Source organism: Dendrobates tinctorius, unplaced genomic scaffold (assembly GCF_039654945.1).
Source record: "Dendrobates tinctorius isolate UK_male_01 unplaced genomic scaffold, ASM3965494v1 ptg000038l, whole genome shotgun sequence".
Lineage (NCBI taxonomy): Eukaryota > Metazoa > Chordata > Amphibia > Anura > Dendrobatidae > Dendrobates > Dendrobates tinctorius.
In genome coordinates, this window is record NW_027361706.1 from 27,663,082 (window position 1) to 27,684,636 (window position 21,555).

Sequence of the window (21,555 nt, forward strand, 5' to 3'; positions counted from 1 at the left end):
CAACACGGGCAGAAAATCCGCACTTACAGCCTTAGCTGCTATCAGTTCAGGTTAATGGTTGTCTTAGGAATGTTCTGTCAACACTGAGTGCACTTATGCAAATCGTCAAGATCCGCTGCTGGCAGCTCCTTTTACAATTGCCGACCGATGACGTTCCATAGGTGATTGAGGAGAGAAAAGTCCAGATATGCTGCAGAGTATGATAGCATGTTTAGGCATGGCATTGTCCTGAAGAAACAGGTCCTGGAATACTTTCGTGTTTTCTCACGGGCTCTTCTTGGTGTTGCCCATATGACTGTCGGACCATTCTGGTATCAGTTTGTCAAAAAGAAAAGATGTAGTCATCACTAAAGAGAATACACCTCCATTGCCATCTTGCTCTGCACCATGATGGCCTTTGAGATCAGTTGCGTGATGTCAATGTAACACCTGAACGTCTGGTTAGTAGCCCACTTTCTGATGGTTTGTGTAGTGACTGCTTGATGCCTTAGGCTAGGTATGTGACTCCTAATTTCACTTACAGCACTGAATAAATAACTACTCTCCATCTTTTTGAGTCTGATGAGACCCACGTGGGCAGCACCATGAAGAGACCTTCACGAGGGAGCATTACACCGGTCCTACTCCAAGGATTATAGTGTGGAGGGGAGGCATTGAGCAGGGTAGCCAGAACCCTGTAGTCTTTGTTCCAGGTACACCTACATCTCAGTTACATTGATTTACTCGTTCAGTGCTATGGCCATAGCTCCAAGTGTCCACGGAGCCGTTTTTTTTTTTCAACATGACAACCCCAGGCCATATGTTGATCTTGCTACTGTGAGCAGCATGTGTGTCCTAAATGTGCTACCATGGCTGCAGCGTCACTGGACTCGTCTCCCATCGAGCACACTTCTGTGTCATCATCGGATGGCAATTGCAAAGAAGCCGCCAGCAGCAGATCTTGATGATTTGCCCAAATGCATTTTAGCATGGCAGAATATGTTTCAGACAATCATTCATAATCTCACTGATAAGCAGCCCAAGGCAGTAAGTGATTTCTGCCCATGGGGCTCATACTCCATACTGAATAAATCAACTTTTTCTTTTTAGTATATATGGTGTGTGTATATGTACACTGCTCAAAAAAAATAAAGGGAACACTTAAGCAATAGAATATAACTCCAAGTAAATCAAACTTCTGTGAAATCAAACTGTCCTCTTAGGAAGCAACACTCTTTCACAATCAATTTCACATGCTGTTGTGCAAATGGAATAGACAACAGATGGAAATTATTGTCAATTATCAAGACACCCTCAGTAAAGGAGTGGTTCTGCAGGTGGGGACCACAGACCACATCTCGGTACCAATGCTTTCTGGCTGATGTTTTGGTCACTTTTGAATGTTGGTCGTGCTTTCACACTCGTGGTAGTATGAGACGGACTCTACAACCCACACAAGTGGCTCAGGTAGTGCAGTTCATCCAGGATGGCACATCAATGCGAGCTGTGGCAAGGTTTGCTGTGTCTGTCAGCGTAGTGTCCAGAGGCTGGAAGCGCTACCAAGAGACAGGCCAGTACACCAGGAGACGTGGAGAGGGCCATAGGAGGGCAACCCAGCAGCAGGACCGCTTCCTCTGCCTTTGTGCAAGGAAGGACAGGAGGAGCACTGCCAGAGCCGTGCAAAATGACCTCCAGCAGGCCACAAATGTGCATGTGTCTGCACAAACGGTTAGAAACCAACTCCATGAGGATGGTCTGAGGGCCCGACGTTCACAGATGGGGGTTGTGCTCACAGCCCAACACCGTGCAGGATGCTTGGCATTCGTCACTGGTGCCCTGTGCTCTTTACAGATGAAAGCAGGTTCACACTGAGCACGAGACAGAGTCTGGAGATACCGTGGAGAGCGATCTGCTGCATGCAACATCCTTCAGCATGACTGGTGTAGGGTGGCATTTCTTTGGAGGGCCGCACAGCCATCCATGTGCTCACCAGAGGTAGCCTGAATGCCTTTAGGTACCGAGATGAGATCGTCAGACCCCTTGTGAGACCTTATGCTGTGCTGTTGGCCCTGGGTTCCTCCTAATGCAGGACAATGCCAGGCCTCATGTGGCTGGAGTGTGTCAGCAGTTCCTGCAAAATAAAGGCTTTGAAGCTATGGACTGGTCCGCCCGTTCCCCGGACCTGAATCCGATTGAGCACATCTGGGACATCATATCTCGCTCCATCCACCATCACGTTGCACCACAGACTGTCCAGGAGTTGGCGGATGCTGTAGTCCACGTCTGGGAGGAGATCCCTCAGGAGACCATCGGCCACCTTATCAGGAGCATACCCAGGCGTTGTACAGTAAGGAGGTCATACAGGCACGTGGAGGCCACACGCAATACTGAGCATCTTTTCCTTGTCATGAGGCATTTCCACTGAAGTTGGATCAGCCTGTAATTTGATTTTCCACTTTGATTTTGAGTATCATTCCGAATCCAGACCTCCATGGGATATTCATTTTGATTTACATTGATAATTGTTATGTTTTATTGTTCTGAACAGATTCCACTATGCAATGAATAAAAATTTTCAACTGGAATATTTCATTCAGAGATATGTAGGATGTGGTATTTTAGTGTTCCCTTAATTTTTTTGAGCATTGTATATATACACACACAAAATCTTTTGCACAATATTCTGTGTGTGCAGAGTTCTGGTGGAAAAAAGAGGCTCCAGCATTATTTTCTGGGAAATAAGTGTTACTAAAAGCTGAAAAACTGTTAGATCTTTCTTTGAGGGTGAGTAGTAAGTATATTACAATTTAGCACTGACGACGGTCACGCATCGGCCCGACTCCTACTTCTGAAAAGCATCTAATGTCTGTGGTTAAACATGTTGTCCACTCCTTGGACAGCTTCTTGACATACCCCTCGCTTGGCCATAGTGTTTCATTTCATTCAATTGTTGGCGGATAGTTCGCACTGACACTGATGCACCTGAGCCTGAAATTCTTTGGAACATGATTGGGACTGCTTATCCACCATCCGGACTATACTGCGTTCCAACCTTTCATCAGTTTTTGTCTGCCGTCCACATCCAGGGAGATTAGCTACAGTGCCATGGGTTGTAACTTACCTTCCGGCATTTTCACCTTTTTTCAGCACCGTTCTGGTCCCGTGGCGCCGTCTTGTGAGTGTGGCTTCTGACTGGACGGAAGTCAGACATTACGTGACAAGCTCTAAGTGCAAGTCTGTGAGACAGAACAAGGATCTTATAGATTTGTATTGAGTTGTGATCAACGACTCGCCCAGCAAACATCCGTTGCTGGCACTGACCTTTGGGATAATCTCTGGGGACATATATTCGGGGAGGGGTTAGTGGTTGGCATATATTTGGAGGGGTCAGTTTTTGGCATATACTCGTGGAGGGGGTCAGTGGTTGGCATATACTCAGGGAGGGGGTCAGTTGTTGGCATATACTGGGGGGGTCAGTGGTTGACATATACTCTGGGGGTCAGGGGTTGGCATATACTCAGTGGTTGGCATATACTCAGGGAGGGGGTCAGTGGTTGACATATACTCTGAGGGTCAGTGGTTGACAATAAATCTGGGGGTCAGTGGTTGGCATACACATGGGGAGGGGGGGTCAGTGGTTGGCATACACATGGGGAGGGGGGGTCAGTGGTTGGCATACACATGGGGAGGGAGGTCAGTGGTTGGCATATACTCGGGGAGGGAGGTCAGTGGTTGGCATATACTCGGGGGGTCAGTGGTTGGCATATACTCGGGGGGTCAGTGGTTGGCATATACTCGGGGGGTCAGTGGTTGGCATATACTCGGGTGGGTCAGTGGTTAGCAGATACTCAGGGAGGGAGGTCAGTGGTTAGCATATACTCGGGGGGGGGGCAGTGGTTGGCATATACTCGGGGGGGGGTCAGTGGTTAGCATATACTCGGGGGGGGGTCAGTGGTTGGCATATACTCGGGGGGGCAATGGTTAGCATATACTCGGGGGGGACAATGGTTAGCATATACTCGGGGGGGGTCAGTGGTTAGCATATACTCGGGGGGGACAATGGTTAGCATATACTCGGGGGGGGGGGTCAGTGGTTAGCATATACTCGGGGGGGGCAGTGGTTATCATATACTCGGGGGGGACAATGGTTAGCATATACTCGGGGGGGGGGGTCAGTGGTTAGCATATACTCGGGGGGGTCAGTGGTTGGCATATACTGTTCTAGGTGAATGTGTCTAGCACAGGTTGGCATTGGGAGCTGGTATGTACTGTTATGGGGCACCTGCTGTGGCTGGTATATACTGACACTGTGACCGGGCTCCTGGACTGGCATTATGAGGTGCAGGCCACCATTACAGGGGTCTGTGTGATGAGGAGGCTGCTCCTGCTGGCGTCCACTGCACATAACAGATGACTGAGTGAGGAAGTACCCGCAGCTCAGGGGTTATCAGGGAGACTGGCTGCTCACAACTTCACTCCGCTGCGCATGCGTGTTGTTCCTCGGGTTAGCTCGTGCTTGTTCTTTATAAAGCAGTTTCCCAGGGAATAGTGATTCTGGCTCCGGACCTGCAGCACGAGGCCGTAGGAGCGGACCGACACCCGCCAGAACGGGTAAGAGCAGACAGCGCCACCACCTGGAGGGGGACTTCTCAGCGCGGGGACGTGTGTGCAGACAGTGGGTGTAGAAGTGTCCGGTGCATGTACCACCACTGCCATGGCAGCCGCACCACTCTGTCCCGTGACGGTGACAGGCCCGGGGGTCTCAGGCTGCAGTTGTGTTGTTTTTCTTGAATGCCAGTATTAGGGGCTAAAAATCATTTTTTGCATTTGGGTTCTATTACACATTGTGCACCTTTAGGCTATGTGCACACAGTGCGGATTCTGCTGCGTTGTACAGTACCTTTATTTCCTATGGAAATAAAAAAAAAAAAAAAAAAAAAAAAAAAAAAGCTGTGCACATGCTGCGGATTTTTCCGCTCGGTTTTGCTGCGGTTTATAAACCGCAGCATGTCAATTGTTTGGTGCAGAAACGCTGCAGTTTTACACCTCATCCATTATAAGGTGTAAAACCGCAGGAATTTTGTCCTGCGGATTTACCTGCGTTTTTCTCTACGAAATCTGCACTCCCAAAAAACTACGTGTGCACATAGCCTTAGTTCTTTGTTTCTGTCACAATCAACTGTGATGTGGTCCTAAATCAGCTGAGAGGAGCTCACTGACAGATACTCAGTGAACTCATTCTGCAGCCGTCAACAGACCATGCAACACGGAGACAATAGAAGGCAAATTCTGCAACATCTATTAATGAAATTCAATTGTAAAAATGATTTTTCGTTAAGCATTCATGTAATTCTGTCCTAAAAAATATCTATGTCCACAAAGGTAGAGAACCTCAGGACCGTCCATTTCCCCCATTCCTGACTAGGTACGTTTTTAGGTTTAACACACACGGCACACCTTTTAACAGCTCTAATATTTTTTTCTCTAAGTAATGTTCACATGATTTGGTACCCTTCCTTTTTTTTTTTTTTTTACACATGGGCAGCATGGTGTCTGCAAGGGAAACCTGCAACCCCACAGCACTGGTCACTACTGAGCATGTGCATAAAGTGCAGCACAGATTCATCTCCACTATGACCCCACAGCACTGGTCACTACTGAGCATGTACATAAAGTGCAGCACAGATTCATCTCCACTACGATCCCACAGCACTGGTCACTACTGAGCATGTACATAACGTGCAGCACAGACTCATCTCCACTATGACCCCACAGCACTGGTCACTACTGAGCATGTACATAAAGTGCAGCACAGATTCATCTCCACTACGATCCCACAGCACTGGTCACTACTGAGCATGTACATAACGTGCAGCACAGACTCATCTCCACTATGACCCCACAGCACTGGTCACTACTGAGCATGTACATAAAGTGCAGCACAGATTCATCTCCACTACGATCCCACAGCATTGGTCACTACTGAGCATGTACATAAAGTGCAGCACAGATTCATCTCCACTACGATCCCACAGCACTGGTCACTACTGAGCATGTGCGTAAAGTGCAGCACAGATTCATCTCCACTACGACTCCACAGCACTGGTCACTACTGAGCATGTGCGTAAAGTGCAGCACAGATTCATCTCCACTACGATCCCACAGCACTGGTCACTACTGAGAATGTACATAAAGTGCAGCACAGATTCGACTCCACAGCACTGGTCACTACTGAGCATGTGCATAAAGTGCAGCACAGATTCATCTCCAGTACAACCTCACAGCACTGGTCACTACTGAGCATGTGCATAAAGTGCAGCACAGATTCATCTCCACTACGACTCCACAGCACTGGTCACTACTGAGCATGTGCATAAAGTGCAGCACAGATTCATCTCCACTACAACCTCACAGCACTGGTCACTACTGAGCATGTACATAAAGTGCAGCACAGATTCATCTCCACTACGATCCCACAGCACTGGTCACTACTGAGCATGTACATAAAGTGTAGCACAGATTCATCTCCACTACGACTCCACAGCACTGGTCACTACTGAGCATGTGCGTAAAGTGCAGCACAGATTCATCTCCACTACGATCCCACAGCACTGGTCACTACTGAGCATGTGCATAAAGTGCAGCACAGATTCATCTCCACTACAACCTCACAGCACTGGTCACTACTGAGCATGTACATAAAGTGCAGCACAGATTCATCTCCACTACGACTCCACAGCACTGGTCACTACTGAGCATGTGCATAAAGTGCAGCACAGATTCATCTCCACTACAACCTCACAGCACTGGTCACTACTGAGCATGTGCATAAAGTGCAGCACAGATTCATCTCCACTATGACTCCACAGCACTGGTCACTACTGAGCATGTGCATAAAGTGCAGCACAGATTAATCTCCACTACGATGTAACAACCCTGCTGGCATCACTGCATGGCCTCCCATCCCCCGCACACCAACTTACTTTCTGCTTCAAGCCATGCTGTGAATTCTGTCTGTTGCCAGCCCTGTACCTCTGCTCTCCATGTTTCCTGACAGTGTGTATAGGAGGGCGGCGCCTGAACTCTCTGGTTCTTATGCAGTCAGGGTGCACCTGTGTAATATGTCCCTTACCAATCACCTAGAGCCCTTGACTATTTAGTTTCGCCACACCCACTGACCTTTGCCTGTGCAATGTCTATACTCAGTATCTTGCTGCTGAGGAAGCCAGGCCCTGTTCTGTGTATCTCCTTCTCTGTAGGAATACTCTTTGTCTCGCTTTGTACCTTGTCCGCCTGCCAGGAGGCAGAATATCCTGGCCCTTGAGTCTTGTTCCCAGTACCTTGTCTGTTCTCTGTCCGCCTGCCAGGAGGCAGAATATCCTGGTCCTTGAGTCTTTGTCCCTGTGTCTCTGTCTGAATTCAGTCTTACCTCTGTCTGTCAGTCTCCTTGTTTGTGGTTCCTTCTCTGCCGTGTCTTTCCTTGTGTCCTCCCTGTCTGCGCGTCTGCACCCTCGCAGCTCTGTCTGCACCCTCGCAGCTCTGTCTGCACCCTCGCAGCTCTGTCTGCACCCTCGCAGCTCTGTCTGCACCCTCGCAGCTCTGTCTGCACCCTCGCAGCTCTGTCTGCACCCTCGCAGCTCTGTCTGCGCGTCTGCACCCTCGCAGCTCTGTCTGCGCGTCTGCACCCTCGCAGCTCTGTCTGCGCGTCTGCTCCCTCGCAGCTCTGTCTGCGCGTCTGCTCCCTCGCAGCTCTGTCTGCGCGTCTGCTCCCTAGCAGCTCTGTCTGCGCGTCTGCTCCCTAGCAGCTCTGTCTGCGCGTCTGCTCCCTAGCAGCTCTGTCTGCGCGTCTGCTCCCTAGCAGCTCTGTCTGCACGGTTCTCTTGCCGGCCAGCCTACTCCACACTCCTGCCTGTATCCATACCTGCACCTCCTGTGTGAACAGGTCCAAATCCTGTTCCATCATACACCACTCCCTCCTGCCTACACCTGCTGTGTGAACAGGTCCCTACCTGCCCCTTCTCATACCACGCCAATCTGTCCTGTGTCTCCAAGCCGTGCCGGCTTGCCCTGTGTCTCAGCCTGCTTGTCACTCGCACCTGTCCAGGTGTCCTGTTCCCGAGTGGGATCAGCAGCCACAGCCAGACACCACCCTGGAGTGGCACCTGGCAGCTACCTGCCGCACAAGCCTGACCTCACCATCAGAGGCTCCAGTGAAGACCAAGGTAGCTGCCGTAGTTACGCCCCTTCCAGGGTAGTCTGGTTTTTGGCGCAGTGGGGCCACAACCCCCCAGCTCGCGCCATTCAGCCAAGGCGCGAGCGTGACATACGACTCCACAGCACTGGTCACTGCTGAGCATGTGCATAAAGTGCAGCACAGATTCATCTCCACTACGACTCCACAGCACTGGTTACTACTGAGCATGTGCATAAAGTGCAGCACAGATTCATCTCCACTACGACCCCACAGCACTGGTCACTACTGAGCATGTGCATAAAGTGCAGCACAGATTCATCTCCACAGCACTGGTCACTACTGAGCATGTGCATAAAGTGCAGCACAGATTCATCTCCACAGCACTGGTCACTACTGAGCATGTGCATAAAGTGCAGCACAGATTCATCTCCACTACATCTCCACAGCACTGGTCACTACTGAGCATGTGCATAAAGTGCAGCACAGATTCATCTCCACTACATCTCCACAGCACTGGTCACTACTGAGCATGTGCATAAAGTGCAGCACAGATTCATCTCCACTACATCTCCACAGCACTGGTCACTACTGAGCATGTGCATAAAGTGCAGCACAGATTCATCTCCACTACATCTCGACAGCACTGGTCACTACTGAGCATGTGCATAAAGTGCAGCACAGAGTCATCTCCACTACATCTCCACAGCACTGGTCACTACTGAGCATGTGCATTAAGTGCAGCACAGATTCATCTCCACTAAAGCCGAGATCCTTAGATCAGGAACAGAACAGACATTTATAGGGCATTTCATAACTTTCCCAAATTATGAAAACATTTACAGAGCTTCCTGCATTGTACTACTGTATCCAATTTATTATATATTTTATACTGACTCCACCAAAATGGATACCGATTCCAACTCCACAGCTCTGCACATGGGGCTTAATATTTACAGTATATCATTTTTTTATTGTTAATTTTTTCTAGAGGGAAAATGAAAGAAAAGCAGAAAATAGGTGTCAATTTTTCCTCTATTTTTATTACAACAGCAAAGGAACACTAAAAATGTTAAATTGCATTCCCCTAACTGTAGACATTATATACATATATACAATTATGGCCAAAAGTGCTGGAAATAGTTCCAGAAAATTAAGTATTGCTCACAGAAAATTATTGCAATTACACGTTTTGTTATACACATCTCTATTTCCTTTGTGTGTATTGGAACAACAGAAAAAAAGGCAAAATGGACATAACTTCATACAAAGTGCCAGTGATGGACCAGACAATATTGTTGGCACCCGCAACTTATTTGGTTGCACACTCTTTGGAATAAATAACTGCAATCAGTCACTGCCTATAACCATAAACAAGCTTTTTCTACCTCTCAGCTGGAATGTTGGAGCACTCTTCTTTTGCAAACTGCTCCAGGTCTCTCATGTGAAGGCACCTTCTCAGAACAAGCAGGTTTAAGATTTCTCCACAGGTGTTCAATGGGATTTAGATCCGGACTTATTGCTGGCCACTTCAAAACTCTCCAGTGCTTTCTTTCCATCCATTTCTTGTGGCTTCTTAATGTTTGGGGTTTTTGTCCTGCTGGAAGACTCATGACCTAATATGCAAACCAAGCTTTTTGACATATTGCCATCCAAAACCCTTTGGTAATCTTCAGATTTCTTGTTGCCTTGCACATAGTCAATGCACCCAGTACCAGAGGCAGCAAAACAACCCCAAAACATCTTTGAGCCTCCACCATATTTGACTGTAGGTTCTGTTTTTTCTCATTATGTTTTCGGTAAACAGTAGATTATGTGCTTTCCAAAAAATACTCTATCTTGGTCTTATCTGTGTACAAGACACTTTCCCAGAAGGATTTTGGCTTACTAACGTACATTTTGGCAAACTTTTTTTTTTTTGTCACTGTCGTCAGTGGAGTCCTCGTGAGTCTCTTGCCATAACGTTTAATTTCATTTAAATTTCGACAGATAGTTTTCGCTGACACTGATGCACCCTGAGCCTGCAGGACTGCTTGAATTTCTTTGGTACTTGATTGGGGCTGCTTATCCTCTATCCGTATTATCCTGCGTTTCAACCTTTCCTCAATTTTTCCCTGCCATCTATGTCCAGGGAGATTAGCTACAGCACCATGGGTTGTAAACTTCTTGATTATCTTGCACACCATGGACAAATGAACATCAAGATCTCTGGAGATGGACTTGTAACCTTGAGATTGTTGATATTGTTCAACAATTTTGGTTCTCAAGTCCTCAGACGGTTCCCCTCTTCTCTTTCTGTTTTCCATGCTTAGTGTGGCAGACACAGACATACAATACAAAGACTGAGTCACCTTCTTCCATTCTTATCTGGTTTCAGGTGTGATTTTTATATTGCCCACACTTACTTGCCACAGGTGAGTTTGAATGAGCATCACATGCTTGAAACAAATTTGTTTACCCTCAATTTTATAAATAAAAGTGGCAACCATTTTGTCCAGACCAGTTTTGGGTTTTTGTGCAAAATGATTTCCAATATGTCTTTTTGTTTTATTTCTCTGTTTTTTTTGTGCTGTCTCAATACATACAAAGTGTAAATAAGTGTATAACAAAACATAGGTAATTGCAATAATGTTCTGGGAGAAATATTTCATTTTCTGGAACAATGTGAAGGGTGCCAATACTTTCTACAATGACTGAATGACTGTATATATACTGCTCAAAAAAATAAAGGCAACACTTAAATACCACCTCCTATGTTTAAGTGTTCCCTTTATTTTTTGAGCAATATATATATATATATATATATATATATATATATATATAGAGAGAGAGAGAGAGGTATGATATAGAAACTTTTTTTTATTTACAGGGCCTAGAAAAAGTGAGTCAAACTAGCAGTGTCTCTCTCATTTTAAGTTTTTTTTTTTTTTTCATATATTTTATTCATTGTATTCCCTCATAAAGTCTTAACAGGGTTTTCAACAAAAACATATACATTCTTTTTCTTTTCCCTGTATCTGGGGCTGGTATATTAGCCCAAGTTACAGAGGAAATGTAAAGCTGATTGACTCTCCTAGGACCCAGCAGCTCCTGCTCTCTCCCTACACCCAGCGATCACATGGCTGCTGGGTGTGGATGCAGATGCACTGTCAGCACTTCCTAGTCTGTATCCACAAATGTTGGTTCTGTGTTGTGTATACAGTTATTGAGAAGGCAGACATGGTAGTACACTAGTATACCATGTCTGCCTTCTCTGAGGGAAGTTTGGCTATATCTGACAGCCAGATCCCTACCCCCACAGCTGCACAATCTTCTCTAGGCTACATACCTTGCCGTGATGTTTAAGAACATGAGTGCAGAGTAAAGTAGCTTTTATATTCTATGGAGGGTCCAGAAGTAGTTAATCAGATGTCACCGATGGCCATAAGACCAAATAATGGCTTGCTTCCTCAGGTGGTTTTCCTGCTTCCTCAGGTGTTCTTGCTTTCTCAGGTGTTCCTTTCCAAATAAAAATAAAAAGTCATCAATTTATCTTTTATAAAATAGGATGTGGCCCACCGACAGGGGCCGTGGAGCAACATATAAGGACTCAAAATTTCCCATGACATACATTGAGCCTGTTACATCACTTTGTGACCAATACAAAGCTCACAAGCATAGTCCTGTTTTATTATACCTGATGAAGGGGTCTGATCAGCCCCAAAACTCTTAGTTTCAGTAAATCTTTTTTATACTTAACTCCTTGGCAGCGCTCTTCTGGCCTGTATTTTTGCTCCATATCGCCAGACTAAAGTTCCGGTGTTAACAAGTCCAGGCTTCAGCAGGCATTGGTGCAGCCATTGGAGTTACCATACATGGAATCCCCAGTGTTGTGCCTGCCTTGCACAACAAGATGGGTGAGTGTAATGGCCTACACCTATATTCCACATCAGCTGTCCGATCTACACTAGGAGCACCTTTCATCTCTCTTTTTACTATGCAAGTGCTGAACGGGGGCTGTCCATCCAGTGGCGCCACCACCAATCCCCTAAAGTGAAGTACCTCACATTGAACCCCCCCCCCCCCCCAGCCATCCGAATGCGCAGTTGAGACTCATGACAGCCAATATCAAGTGCAGTAGGGTGACATTGGAGGGACAGCAGAGCTGGGAATTCCCCAGTGCCAGACCACCGTCACTTGTCCCTGGACCCTGTCCCTCTTCTTGTGCCTTGTATAATGTGTTAATGTGAACATGTTCCTTCTCTTGTAGACCTGCAACCATGAGGCAGAAAAGCACACTAAGTACGCTGTTGGACATGGTCCCGGGGAAGCAGAGATTCGGCATGTACCGATTCTTACCTTTCTTCTTTGTCCTCGGAGGAGCCATGGAATGGTTTATGATCAATGTTCGAATTGGCAAAGAAACCTTTTGTAAGCACCCTCGTCATCCCGGCAGAGTTTCTAAAAAAAATCCAACTTGTCTGACCTACAGATCCCGCCCGCTCTCGTTAAGTCTTCAGGCCTCATTCAGACGCCCGTGTTTCATGAGCTCGCTCTATCCATGTTTTTTTCATTATGATATTCACGTGTCCATTGTTTTTCAGACCGATCGCTCACAATCTCATTCATCTTTTAATTCGATTAGCGTATCAAACTCGCCAAATTGACGAATGAAAAACGCGGGTAGCGCTGAGAGGTCATCCAAGTGCTGTCAATTTTTAACTATTTAGTGGGTGTTAGAAGCATTGTTTTTTTTTTATTTTATTAATTTTTTTTTTTTTTTTTTCAATCCAGAAAAATGGATTAAAAAATGGATGACAATTGTATCCCATGATAAATTATCTGTTCTTTCGTGTCCGAAATAGAAAAGCAAACGGATCTTTGAATGAGGCCTTAGTTTGTATCTTTGTCTCAGAATTTTTGCTCTATAAATGATCATTTACTTGTATGTGCCACAAAACTACACCTGAAGTAATGCAGGGGAGACAAAAAAAACTCTAACCCTTAGGCCGGGATCACACATGCGAGGAATACGGCCGAGTCTCGCATGGTAATACCCGGCACTGCTGTCAGCACACGGGAGCAGAGCGTGCGGCTCCATGTATTGCTATGCTGCCGCACGCTCCGCTCCCGAGTGCCGGCGGCAGTGCTGGGTATTACCATGCGAGACTCGGCCGTATTCCTCGCATGTGTGATCCCGGCCTTAAAGGGTTCTGATTAACCCAAGCACAGGCACTTGGTGCACCCTTGGCATGGTCAAGTAGAAAACTGTTTGGTCACGCCAAGGGTGCACTCAGCGCAGTGCTTGGTTTGAACAGTCATTTTTTTGCTCACAGAGTAACTTTTAAGATAATTTTTTTTTTTTCCATAATTTGTGAGCAATAATACCATTTCATACACTACATTTCTTTTCGTGGTGCTGTTTTCTGTTTGTCCTCTACCAACCCCTGTGTACATACCCTCTAGGTTTATACCATCCATTTCAGCTACAGCATTAGTATATTCCCAGCTGCCATGTCTGTAGTTTTCAACGCTAATTTTATGATCTGATTTGTTTCAGATGACGTGTACAGAAGACGCCAGTCAGAGAGAAGGTATGAAGAAAAAGCTTTACTGGACGCAAAAGGCCAAAGCTGAAACTCCACAGCTGCTATGCAATGAATGAAAATAAATATTTATTTTTAATAGTCGTGCTTTCAGAATTTCCATTATTTCCCCCCGGTTACTAGCTTTGGCCATATGTGCACAGGCATCATAATGGCGCATTTGTCTCATATATTATCCCCTTTACCCCCAAGGGTGGTTTGCACGTTCATGACCGGGCCAATTTTTACAATTCTGACCACTGTCCCTTTATGAGGTAATAACTCTGGAACGCTTCCATGGATCCCGGTGATTCTGACAGTTTTCTCGTGACATATTGTACTTCATGTTAGTGGTAAAATTGAATTGATATAACTTGCGAGAAAAAAAAAATTTGGCGAAAATTTTGAAAATTTCTTAATTTTCCAACTTTGAATTTGTATGCCCTTAAATCACAGAGATACAGCACACAAAAAACTTAATAACTAACATTTCCCACATGTTTACTTTACATCAGCACAATTTTGGAACCAAAATTTTTTTTTGTTAGGAAGTTATAAGGGTTAAAAGTTGACCAGCGATTTCTAATTTTTGCAACACCATTTTATTCTTACGGACCACATCACATTTGGTCACTTTGAGGGGTCTATATGATAGAAAATACCCAAAAATGACACCATTCTAAAAACTGCACCCCTCAAGGTGCTCAAAACCACATTCAAGAAGTTTATTAACCCTTCAGGTGCTTCACAGGAATTTTTTGAATGTTTAAAAAAAAATGAACATTTAACTTTTTCACACAAAAAATACTTCAGGTCCAATTTTTTTTATTTTACCAAGGGTAACAGGAGAAGTTAGACTGCAAAAGTTATTGTGCAATTTGTCCTGAGTACGCTGATACCTGATATGTGGGGGGGAACCACTGTTTCGGCGCATGTTGTCCGTGTGCGTTTTTAAAAGACAAAGGGTTAACATTAAAAATAATTTTTCAAAAACACGGACAGCACATGGATTGTACACATGGACATACGGAGAGCACACGGATGACCTCCGTATGCACACAGACACAGCTCCGATACCGTTTTTTTCCGGTACCGGAATTATCTGGACGTGTGAAACTACCCTAATACATGTTGAAAATGTCCACAAAATCACTGGTACAAGTATGTCGCTATCAACTTGGTTTTTTTTTTTTTTTAGACACATAAAAAAAATTCTGTCTAAACCTGAACTAATACAACGACGGATTTATTTGAGATTACAATGTGTGTAATTTTTGCTAAGTGGATTTATTGTAAAGAATTGTTGGCACAACACTGGCACACCGGGACCTCCTCTGCCTCTGGCAACTATGCCTGTTTTTATAGAAATAATTAGTAGAAAACAGGTAACATGAGGTTTCATAATTTGGATGACAAGCCCCAACACGTGGATGGTCTCAGGACTCTTTACTGTTGGCAGACACAGGACTCATGGTAGCTCTCACCTTTTCTTCTCCAGACAATCATTCTTCCAAACAGTCTGAAGGAGCTTCATCAGATATAAAAGAAGTTTATCCCAGTCCTCTGTGGTCCAATTCCTAAAATTCCCGCAAAGTTATTTTCTCTGCTGAAGCCCTCTTCAGACTTTTTGGGACATCTGGAAGAATGATTGTCCTGAGAAGAAACGATGGGCCCTACCATGATTTCTGTGTCTGCCAACACTAAAGCCTCCTGAGAACATTCAGGTGTGGGGGTTTCTCATCCATGGAGGAGGCTCGCTTAAAATTTTGCCTAAGATCACTGCCATGAATAAAGAATGGGATCTTAATATTCACGAAGAGCAACTTGTCCCAACCATCCAGGAAAAATTTGGTGATGAACAATGCTATTTCCAGCATGATGGAGACCACATCACAAGGCAAAAGTGATAAATAAGTGGCTCAGTGAACAAAACATTTACATTTTGGGTCCATGGTCAGGAAACTACCCTGATCTCAAACCCATGGAGAACCTGAGGTCAATCCTCAAAATTGGGGCGGGTCGGGCACTTTCAGCTCTCCTGCCTAAATTTGTATCACTCTCAGCTTTTGGTCACAACTGTACAAACATGCACACAATCATATCTAAAATCCACACATGCACATAACACATTTACAGACACAAGGACATTTTTGTGATGCACATGTTCACACACAGACATTTCGTAATGGTTTATTCTTTTACCCTTATAAAAGCCATCTTTTTTTATTTTTCCGTCAGCTTCACTATATGAGGTCTTTTTTTTTTTTTTGGCAAACGAGCTATTGTTTTTGAAGTGCCATTTTGCCAGACACAGATGTAAAAGTTACATGTCTGCTCTTTTAATAAATTCAATGGAGAAAATAAGACATGCATAACATTATTACACCATTTACCGATCACCATAAATAAATTTCACTGTATTGTTCTGGTTCTTATTATTACAGAGATAATAAATATGTCTGTTATTTACTGGTTTCTGATATTCATTTCTAAAAAGTGTGTAAAAAATGTGATAATCATAATTAATCGTTTTTATTTTTTGTAATTTTGAAGGGAAATTTTTCTTTTACCTCTAGTATTGAATTATATACAGATCTAATGGTATATAGAGATGTATCTTAAATTACCAGTACAATACAGTGGGGAAAAAAAGTATTTAGTCAGTCAGCAATAGTGCAAGTTCCGCCACTTAAAAAGATGAGAGGCGTCTGTAATTTACATCATAGGTAGACCTCAACTATGGGAGACAAACTGAGAAAAAAAAATCCAGAAAATCACATTGTCTGTTTTTTTTTTCATTTTATTTGCATATTATGGTGGAAAATAAGTATTTGGTCAGAAACAAAATTTCATCTCAATACTTTGTGATATATCCTTTGTTGGCAATGACAGAGGTCAAACGTTTTCTGTAAGTCTTCACAAGGTTGCCACACACTGTTGTTGGTATGTTGGCCCATTCCTCCATGCAGATCTCCTCTAGAGCAGTGATATTTTTGGCTTTTCGCTTGGCAACACGGACTTTCAACTCCCTCCAAAGGTTTTCTATAGGGTTGAGATCTGGAGACTGGCTAGGCCACTCCAGGACCTTGAAATGCTTCTTACGAAGCCACTCCTTCGTTTCCCTGGCGGTGTGCTTTGGATCATTGTCATGTTGAAAGACCCAGCCACGTTTCATCTTCAATGCCCTTGCTGATGGAAGGAGGTTTGCACTCAAAATCTCATGATACATGGCCCCATTCATTCTTTCATGTACCCGGATCAGTCGTCCTGGCCCCTTTGCAGAGAAACAGCCCCAAAGCATGATGTTTCCACCACCATGCTTTACAGTAGGTATGGTGTTTGATGGATGCAACTCAGTATTCTTTTTCCTCCAAACATGACAAGTTGTGTTTCTACCAAACAGTTCCAGTTTGGTTTCATCAGACCATAGGACATTCTCCCAAAACTCCTCTGGATCATCCAAATGCTCTCTAGCAAACTTCAGACGGGCCCGGACATGTACAGGCTTAAGCAGTGGGACACGTCTGGCACTGCAGGATCTGAGTCCATGGTGGCGTAGTGTGTTACTTATGGTAGGCCTTGTTACATTGGTCCCAGCTCTCTGCAGTTCATTCACTAGGTCCCCCCGCGTGGTTCTGGGATTTTTGCTCACCGTTCTTGTGATCATTCTGACCCCACGGGGTGGGATTTTGCGTGGAGCACCAGATCGAGGGAGATTATCAGTGGTCTTGTATGTCTTCCATTTTCTAATTATTGCTCCCACAGTTGATTTCTTCACTCCAAGCTGGTTGGCTATTGCAGATTCAGTCTTCCCAGCCTGGTGCAGGGCTACAATTTTGTTTCTGGTGTCCTTTGACAGCTCTTTGGTCTTCACCATAGTGGAGTTTGGAGTCAGACTGTTTGAGGGTGTGCACAGGTGTCTTTTTATACTGATAACAAGTTTAAACAGGTGCCATTACTACAGGTAATGAGTGGAGGAAAGAGGAGACTCTTAAAGAAGTAGTTACAGGTCTGTGAGAGCCAGAAATCTTGATTGCTTGTTTCTGACCAAATACTTATTTTCCACCATAATATGCAAATAAAATGAAAAAAAAACAGACAATGTGATTTTCTGGATTTTTTTTTCTCAGTTTGTCTCCCATAGTTGAGGTCTACCTATGATGTAAATTACAGACGCCTCTCATCTTTTTAAGTGGTGGAACTTGCACTATTGCTGACTGACTAAATACTTTTTTTCCCCACTGTATACCTGTAAAGAAGAAAAATACCATTGAAACCTCTTTTAGCCAGGGAAAATCCTCATATACTTAGCAGTGCCGCTTGTGGTTGATTGCAAAAGTGCCTGCCTGTCATACTAGAGGCTCTGAGTTTCAATCTGGTACTGTTTTTGTCCGTCATCTGACAAGGGCGGTTACAGCTGCCACTCTCTATACACAAAATGGTGACTGAACCCACGCCGGTGCCTCCCCCTATGACTGGAACACGAAAGCTGCTGGAGGAGAATTAGGTTATTAGACAATTAGACTCCCACTGCCGGGCAGGTTTACAATGCTAATAACCTGCACATTAACCCCATATCTGTAGGTTAATTGCGGTTTGTTTTTTTCAGGTGACAGGTTCCCTTTACCCCAGTTTGCATGTTAATGACTGGGCCAATTTTTGCAATTCTGACCATTGTCCCTTTATGAGGTAATAACTCTGGAACGCTTCCATGGATCCTGGTGATTCTGACATTATCTTCTCATAACATATTGTACTTGATGATAGTGATAAAATGTCTTTGATATGACTTGCGTTTATTTGTGAAGAAAACGGAAATTTGGCAAAAATATTGAAAATTTCACAATTTTCCAACTTTGAATTTTCATACCCTTAAATGACAGAGATATGGCACACAAAATACTTAATAAGTAACATTTCTCACATGTCTACTTTACATCAGCACAATTTTGGAACCAAAATTTTTTTTTTGTTAGGAAGTTATAAGGGTTAAAAATTGACCAACGATTTCTCATTTTTACAACAAAATTTACCAAACCATTTTTTTAGGGACCACATCACATTTGAAGTCACTTTGAAAGGTCTATATGATAGAAAATACCCAAAAGTGACTCCATTCTAAAAACTGCACCCCTCAAGCTGCTCAAAACCACATATTAACTCCTCAGGTGCTTCACAGGAATTTTTGGAATGTTTGAGAAAAATGAACATTTAACTTTTTTTCACAAAAAATTTACTTCAGATCCAATTTTTTTTTATTTTAGCAAGGATAACAGGAGAAATTGGCCCCCAAACGTTGTTGTACAATTTGTCCTGAGTATGCTGATACCCCCATATATGCAGGTAAACCACTGTTTGGGTGCACGGCATAGCTCGGAAGGGAAGGAGCACCATTTAACTTTTCAATGCAAAATTGGCTGGAATTGAGATCGGATGCCATGCCTCGTTTGGAGAGCCCCTGATGTGCCTAAACAGAGGAAACCCTCCACAACTGACATGATTTTGGACACTAGGCCCCCCCACGGAACTTATCTAGATGTGTGGTGAGCACTTTGAGCCCCCAAGTGCTTCGCAGAAGTTTATAATGTAGAGCTGCAAAAATAAAAAATAATTTTCTTTTCACAACAATTATCCTTTCGCCCAAAATTTTGTTTATTTTCCCAAGGGTAACAGGAGAAATTGGACCCCAAAAGTAGTTGTGCAATTTGTCCTGAGTATGCTGATACCCTATATGTGGGGGTAAACCACTGTTTGGGCGCATGGCAGCGCTCAGAAGGGAATGAGCACCACCTGACTTTTCAATGCAGAATTGGCTGGCATTGAGATCAGACGTCATGTCGCGTTTGGAGAGCACATGATGTGCCTAAACAGTGGAAACCCCCCAATTCTAACCCTAACCCCAACACACCCCTGACCCTAATCCTAACTTTAGCCACAACCTTAACCCTAATTTTAGCTCCAACCCTAACCCTAATGGGAAAATGGAAATAAATGCATTTTTTTTATTTTATTATTTTTCCCTAAGGGGGTGATAAAGAGGGGTTTGATTTACTATTTATAGCGGGTTTTTATAGCGGGGTTTTATGTTTGGCTGCTGTCACACACTAAAACAGGGTTCCCCAACTCCAGTCCTCAAGGCCCACCAACAGATCATGTTGTCAGGATTTCCTTTGTATTGCACAGGTGATGCAATTACCACCTGAGCAATACTAAGGAAATCCTGACAACATGATCTGTTGGTGGGCCTTGAGGACCGGAGTTGGGGAACCCTGCACTAAAAGACGATTTTTGTTGCAAAAAAATAGTTTTTGCATCACCACATTTTAAGAGCTATGATTTTTCCATATTTTGGCCCACAGAGTCATGTGAGGTCTTATTTTTTGCGGGACGAGTTGACGTTTTTATTGGTATCATTTTCGGGCACATGATATTTTTTGATCGCTTTTTATTTAAATATTTATTTATTGATGGAATAAATATTGATTTTTTTATTGTTATTTTTAAAAATATTTTTACAATTATTTAACATTTTTTATTTAATTCTTACTTTTACACTTTGTCCCACTATGTGACACTCATTTTGTGCAGGCTGATCGCTTCCTATTCAGATTTTTGGAAGGCAGACTGAACGAAAACCAGCAATTCAGATTTTTTTTTTTTGTGCGTGGGGGGGGGGAGCGGAGGTTACATTGTCCATCATGTGATACAATTAATAAGACAGCTTTTTTCTTCGGGTCAGTACGATGACAGTGATACCTCATTTATATCATTTTTTATGTTTTGACACTTTTACACAATAAAAACAATTTTATAGAAAAAATATTGTTTTATTCTGAGCTATAACTTTTTTATTTTTCCGCTGATGGAGCTGTATGGTGGCTTTTGCTTTGCGGGACAAGATGACGTATTCATTGATACCACGTTTATTTAGATTTTGTCTTTTTGATCGCGTTTTATTCCACTTTTTTTTTAGCGGTATGATGAAAAAGCGCAATTTTTGGCCACATTTTTTATTTTTTCTACAGAGTTCACTGAAGCGGTTAAATAGTGTGACAGTGATACCAAATAAAGTGCACATATTAGTTTTTTGTTTTTACATAAATATGAAAATTTATTGATGTGATATTTTGGTTATTTTTTTTTAATAATTTAGGAATTTAAAAAAAACAAACATTTTTTACTTCGTCCCTCTATGCAAGTTTAACTTTTCGTTGTCTGATCACTGGCTATAATGCACATGTACTGCCGTACATGAGACCTGTCAGATTACGCTGACATGTCGCCTATTAGACCCTGCCTATGGCTGGGTCTAACAGGCCACCATACCTGGCACACCAGGAGGTCAAACATCATATCCACCCCAAGATAGTGTCAGCAAAAACGTCCATTCAAGGCACAAAAAATAATCCTTTCCACAACCCCAGATCCCAAAAATTGAAAATATTACAGGTGTCAGAAAATGGTGACACGCGCAAATTTTTTTTTTTTTTTACAAATTTCTGGTTTTTCTGTCATTTAAATAAAATAAATCCTATACATGTTTGGTATCTGCGCACTCGTTCTGACCTGGAGAATCATATTGCCGGGTCAGTTTTATCGTATAGTGAACATTGTAAATAAAAAACCCAGAAAACAATTGTAGAATCGCACTTTTTTGACAATTTCAACACATTTGGATTTTTTTTCTCCAATTTCCAGTGCATCCCATAATAAAATGAATGATGTCATTCAGAAGTACAACTCATCCCTCAGAAAAACAAGCCCTCGTACGGGTATGGGGACAGAAAAATAAAAAACATGGCTCTGGGAAGAAGGAGGGGA

The 21,555-nt window shown here is 43.6% G+C and overlaps 1 protein-coding gene across 1 annotated transcript; it reads left to right on the plus strand.

Annotated features, from left to right (window-relative positions):
- Positions 1-4,442: 4,442 nt before the first annotated feature.
- Positions 4,443-13,836, plus strand: UQCC5 (ubiquinol-cytochrome c reductase complex assembly factor 5). The gene is made up of 3 exons (XM_073574318.1): positions 4,443-4,590; positions 12,420-12,580; positions 13,710-13,836. Exons 2-3 carry the CDS (start codon positions 12,430-12,432, stop codon positions 13,784-13,786), a joined length of 228 nt encoding a protein of 75 aa, XP_073430419.1. The 5' UTR covers positions 4,443-4,590; positions 12,420-12,429; the 3' UTR covers positions 13,787-13,836.
- Positions 13,837-21,555: the final 7,719 nt, after the last annotated feature.